Consider the following 6812-nt stretch of genomic DNA (forward strand, 5'->3'; position numbering starts at 1 on the left):
TTCTACCGTTTGAAATAGCGAGGTGGAAAAATGTAAACAAATCAGAAATTGTCCAAAGTATATAATGTAGCAAACTTGACATTTCTTATAAATTAAATAGTAAAGTGGGAGTGGCCAATTTGATTTTTTGTTTCTTTATTTGTACTCAAAAACATCCAAGACCATAAAGTTCTTAAGTTCTTTGCATATATATAATATGGTAAAGAAAACACACTTAACAAATTTAAATTCCTCACAAGTCACAATCAATATTAACTTTGAATAATAAAAATACTACTATTAATTAGAAGCATGATAAAAAAAATTAAAATACCTAAAATCACTTGAATAAGATAGTATGTCTTCTTTTTTAATTAGAAATTTTGTATTAGAATATGTCTAGAGACATACAATAATTTTAAACTCTCTTGAGAAATAATATAGTAATTTCCACGATTCGATTAATTAGCCTTTACAGTTGTACATATAAATATTTAATTTATATTTAAAATATTAAAATTGTAGTTAAAATTACAAAATTCTATATTTCAAAGGTCTTAGTTTCCTGTATGAATCATTGATCATTTAGATTATACTTCTATATTTTATTCTATTATAAATTAGTTAAAGTTGTCATCATTTGTGACCTGTTTAGTGAGAAAAATTAAGGACAGAGAGTAGAACCATGGAAGAGAAAAAGAATTTCTCTGGTACTTCTCTTCTTGTACCATCAGTTCAAGAGTTGGCCAAGGACAATATTTCATCAGTTCCACCAAGATATTTTCAATCTCAACTTGAAGACTTGGTCACCAATGAAATTGATGGTATACTTGAAATTCCTGTTGTTGATATGAACAAATTGCTTTCTTCAGAATTTGGAAGTTCAGAATTGGCTAAGCTTCACCTTGCTTGTAAAGATTGGGGATTCTTCCAGGTCACTTTTCTCTCTTTATCAATTTGACTTATTTGAACTTACAAAACTGTATTGATTTATGTGTTGTTAATTCTTAATTATTGTAGCTGGTAAATCATGATGTTAGTTCTTCCTTGATGGAGAAAGTTAAGTTGGAGATTCAAGATTTTTTCAACCTTCCAATGTTAGAAAAGAAGAAGTTTTGGCAAACTGAAAAACATATGGAGGGATTTGGACAAGCATTTGTTGTTAGTGAAGAACAAAAGCTTGATTGGGCTGATATATTTTATATGACAACACTTCCTAAACACTCTAGAATGCCACACTTATTTCCACAACTTCCACTTCCTATCAGGTTCTTAGTCTCCCTCTCTCTTTCTCTATCTTAAAATTCCAGTTTAATTTAACTCAATCTTACTAGAAGATGAAAGAGAAACAAAAATAAAAAATAACGAATATAATCTATCTTTATTAATGCAGTTCGGTCAAAAATAATTATCTCTATGACTATAGAGCAACTATAGTTTCATTTTATTTTTGTGATAATTAAGATTACAGTATTACAAAACAATATATATGATATTACGACTAATTATACAATAATATCCTTGAACCGTACCGTAGGGATCCATCCCCTAATATGCAATTACCTACCTAAAAGACAGTCGGGCCTAAGGTATGTTTGGGTGAAATGCAAGAGCATATTCTTCCCACTCCTACATCCCTTTAGTGTTTATTATATATATATATATATATATATATATATATATATATATATATATATATATATATATAATATATATATATATATATATATAATATATATATATATATATATATATATATATATATATATATATATATATATATATATATATATATATATATATATATATATATATCATACTCAACACTCATTAATAAATTCCATATTTTATTTGGTTTGTTGTCACAACCAGATATATTATTGATGTTCTCATCACTGTGTTCACACTCTTGTACACACTCTTGTAGTCAATATAAAGCATGTATGAATCAAAGCGCTTGTACCATTTCCTTTGAGACTACTTTAAACCATACTAATACATCTTCAACTTATAAACTAGTATGCCATGTCCAGTATTACTAAAACCCTTTAACTAATACTTATAAATTTATTCATCTAGATTACCGTGAAAAAATAATGTCTTAACATTCATCTGCTATAAATACATGTCTCAACTAAGTACATATGCTAACTACCTTTATAGAAGTATGTCTGAAAATCAGAGAGAAAACATCATTATAGTAAATATCTTTCTGTTATGATTACCCCTTTGCTACAAGACGAGCCATAAATTTTCCCCTTCTTTTTATTTTATTATTATTGTTCGTTCTCTTGAACACCCACTTACAACTGATGGCCTTTTTCCATTTAGGAAGTGGAACAAGCTCCCATGGAACATTTTTTTTCAATGACATCTCCTCTACCACTAAACTCATCCACATATCTTTCTTCTAGCTAGATATAGCCTCTCGAACGGTGGAAGGGTCCCAAGAACTAGTAAGAATTGCATAGGCTGTCAACTTTTCATACTAATATCTTTTTTGTGGCTTGGTTGAACGAGGATCTCTGTCAAATACAAGAATATAATCATGTACTCCATTTGAAACTTTAGGTCCATGATCAATTTCAGTATTAGAGTTTGGTTTCTCAGGTGGTTTAGGCATACCTGCATATTGTTCACTAGTGGCATATCAATATCCATTTGATTCAGCTGTTTGCTGTAATTTTATCATTTAGATGTTGACCCACTTGTTGCAATTGACAAATTCAACCTCAAGTACCCATCTAAAATAACATATATGTTAAATACCATATTCTTTTTAATCAGGTCCCATAACTTGAACCCTTTCATATTTTTTGCATAACCAACAAAGACACACTTCTTCGACTTTAGATCAAGTTTGGATCGATCTTAAATGGATATATCCACATAAGTTAGACAAATAAAAATCCTTAAATTGTAAATATCAATAGGATTACATGGCCATACATAATATGCAACATTCCGCTCAAATGAAGCATGTAGTGACTTTTTGAGAAGATATCACCCATGTTAACTGCCTATTCCCAAAAATCTTATGATAGTTTAGTATTTAACAAGAAACATCTTCCTATTTCAATTATAGACCTATTTATTCTCTCTACCACACCATTTTGTTTTGGTATCTTACAATCTTGATATGCCTTTGAATACCATGTTCTTCACAGAATCTCCTTAAATTTGAATCAGCATACTTTGTCCCATTACCTGACCATGAATACTTGATTTTATGGCTATATAATTCTCTACCTTTCCCTTCAAAAACATAAATTTGGAAAAGACTTCATATTTTTGCTTCAAGAAACACATTCAAACCTTGTGAGAAAAATCATCTATGAAAGTCACAAAATACTTGAAACCATCCATGAAAACCTTTTTGGGAGGCCCCACACATTGGAAGGCACAGTCTAAAATTCCCTTTATTTTGTGCTTTCCGGTCTTTTACTAAACACAACATTATTACCAAGTAAAATGTACATGCACAAATCAATCTTGAAACTACAAACACCCTCTAACAATTTTATCTTATGAAGTTCCATCATCTCACGCTCACTGAGATGACCCATATGCATACGCTAGAGTTTGGTTGCATCATTATTAGACTAAACTAATATATCATCACGTATAACAATGTTCACCAATAGTTTATATATGTAACATGCAGTCATCTTTTCTCTCATCACAGTCAAGACACCTTTACTAACCTTCATAATGTCTCTATCTCCATTAAACATGTAGGAAAAAAAATATTTTTCCATATAGTACCTAGAAAAATCAAGTTCTTCCTCAACTCTAAAATATATATGACGTAGATCAATGTTCACTCGCCACAGTTGCCCATGCTAAATTCAATTTGTCACATTCCAGTGATAGTACATGTTTTATAATCACTTAGATAAACAAATCCAAAATTACCTAACCAGAATGTAGTGAACCATTATCAGTGTGGATTCAGGAGGTAAGAACATCTAAAGTCAAGAACCCATTCATTTGTCCACTTGTTGGATGAGACACATAAGATATCTGAATCATTACCACAATCATTGGTTTGAACCATATTTTGTTGAACTAGATGAGCCATGATTTCTGGTTGGATAATCTTGTTTCCAGTGCCCACCATATTTGCATCTAAACGCTCGGTTTTTTTTTCTTCCGATTATTGTATTTAGACAAAAAAATCGATAACCTGCTTTTCTTATGTTCTTCCCACGATCTTGACCCCAATTCATATATAGATTATCAGCTTGAGTTCCTTCTTCTGCATTTGGTTTCCTTTGTGAATGAGATAAAAGTGTAGCAATAGTTACATCAATACTAGTAATATCTTTCCCATAGGTAAGATAACTAGTCACTAAGTTGTTATAAGAGCTTGTAATGAGCATATCAAGATAATTGACTTATCTGAGTCATCAATCTTCACTACATGTCTCACCAGACCAGTGACTATGTTCTTGAAAATATTGACATGTTTTTGCAAATTGAATCCTTAGTGCATCTTTAGATTGTATAATTGATGTTTCAAGAACAACTTGTTCATCAACATATTTGACATAACTCTCAAATTTTATTTTTGGCATTGTTAAGTTCAAAATATGATACATCACCTCGGATGAAACACATAGGTGAATCAATATTGTGACCTTCTTCTTCATCTATACTTAATTAGTATCCTTCATGTCAATCATTTTCGTCTAACAATTAGCCTTTTACAAACTTTGTTGAGCCAAGATATCCTTAACCCTCCTTTTCCATAATCTAAAATTATTCATCCCGCTGAACCTTGTTACCTCAAATTTTACACCAAGGTTAATCGCCTTATAATACCAATTGTTATAACAAAAACCACTATAGAAGATTAAAGAGAAACGATAATAAAAGACAATGAACACAATCAATCTTTGTTAACGCAATTCAGTAAATTATGTTTACCTTTGTGGCTATAAAGCATATATGTTTTCTTTAATTTTTGTGATAATTAAAGTTATAGTGTTACAAGATATATATATATATATATATATATATATATATATATATATATATATATATATATATATATATATATATATATATATTATATATATATATATATATAATACTACCCTTGAACTATGTCACAAGGCCCCATCATCCACACCCTAATCACCTATCCACAACAAACAATTGAATCTAAGACACATTTTGTATCTTCTACACCCTAATCACCTATCCACAACAAACATTTGAGACAAAAGCAAGGTACAATATATATATATATATATATATATATATATATATATATATATATATATATATATATATATATATATATATATATATATATATATATATATATATATATATATTATCTGTCATACTGAACACTTATTTATAAATTTTGTATCTTCTTTTCTTTCTAGTCACAACTAAATATTCGAGGCATACTCAACACTTATAAAACTCAACCTACAAAGTAAGATAGTCTCTAAATTATATACACATTTAATTTCTCCAGAGCTTAACTTGTCATTATACAAGAAATGACTCAATAAATTTTAGATAATATAACTTTAATTACATTTTAGAATTTTGTTTAGACCTAAATCAAACATACAAATATAAATTAATTATAAGGTGTTGAGTATCTTTTCTTTTACATTTTTTTAAGTCATATCTTATCTAATACGAGACTAGCGTGTTTTACATATTCCTATGCTAATAAATATTTAAGTGTTTACATATTGATATTGATATAGTAGAAAGAACATGGTTACTTAATCTATGTTATTTGACATGTAGAGATACTTTTGAACTTTACTCCATAGAAATGAAAAAGTTGTCTATGACTATTGTTGAATATGTGGGAAAAGCTTTAAAAATGGATGAAAAAGAAATGAATATTGAATTTGAAGATGGGATACAATCGATGAGAATAAATTATTATCCTCCATGTCCTCAACCAGAAAAGGTTATTGGGCTAACACCACATTCAGATGCATCAGGACTCACAATCCTCTTACAACTCAATGATGTTCAAGGTCTCCAAGTAAGAAAAGATGGCATGTGGGTCCCAGTTAAACCCTTGCCTAATGCCTTCATTGTCAATATTGGAGACATTCTTGAGGTAAAATTGTTCCTTTATATTCTAACTCTAAGGTTGTTTATTTTTTATTTTAATTATATGTTTTTGTTGGCAGATTGTAACTAATGGAATATATAGAAGTATTGAACATCGAGCAATTGTGAACTCTGCAAAAGAAAGACTATCAATTGCAACATTCTGTACAACAAGACACAACGGAGAGGTGGGTCCCGCAACAAGCTTCATCACCAAAGAAACTCCGGCACGATTCAAAAGAATTGGGTTAGATGAATACTTGAGGAATGTTTTTCTTCGTAAACTTGATGGCAAGTCTTACCTAGATGCCATGAGGACATAATATCTCTAAATCAAGTGATTGAAGTTGGTTTACTATCATACTTATATATGTCAATATGGGTATTGATATTAAAATAAAATTATCATAAATAATGAATAGATAGACGGTCAGATAAGTGATGAACCGTTGTTGTTTTTCTTATATAACTTATTTAATAATGTGTTAAATTGATAATCTAAAATTTAGATTTTTGATAATATTTATAATTTTTTTAATGATGTATGAATAATTGACATAAATCAACGAAACCAATTTTTTTAGATAATTAAGAATAGGGCCGATTACCAATTTTTTTAGATAATTAAGAATAGGGCCGATTCTAATGTTAACGCCCCTATGAAATATGTAAAGGAATAGAATATTTATCACTTCCATGTCTTTGATGGCAAATTGTTGGTCCTTAATAACATGAAGGTT

General features: G+C 29.4%; 1 protein-coding gene across 1 annotated transcript; it reads left to right on the forward strand.

Moving 5' to 3' along the window:
- Nucleotides 1-573: 573 nt before the first annotated feature.
- Nucleotides 574-6594, forward strand: LOC127108120 (protein SRG1). The gene is made up of 4 exons (XM_051045858.1): nt 574-913; nt 1000-1247; nt 5755-6079; nt 6153-6594. Exons 1-4 carry the CDS (start codon nt 665-667, stop codon nt 6393-6395), a joined length of 1065 nt encoding a protein of 354 aa, XP_050901815.1. The 5' UTR covers nt 574-664; the 3' UTR covers nt 6396-6594.
- Nucleotides 6595-6812: the final 218 nt, after the last annotated feature.

Source organism: Lathyrus oleraceus, chromosome 1 (genome assembly GCF_024323335.1).
Source record: "Lathyrus oleraceus cultivar Zhongwan6 chromosome 1, CAAS_Psat_ZW6_1.0, whole genome shotgun sequence".
NCBI classification, from domain to species: domain Eukaryota; kingdom Viridiplantae; phylum Streptophyta; class Magnoliopsida; order Fabales; family Fabaceae; genus Lathyrus; species Lathyrus oleraceus.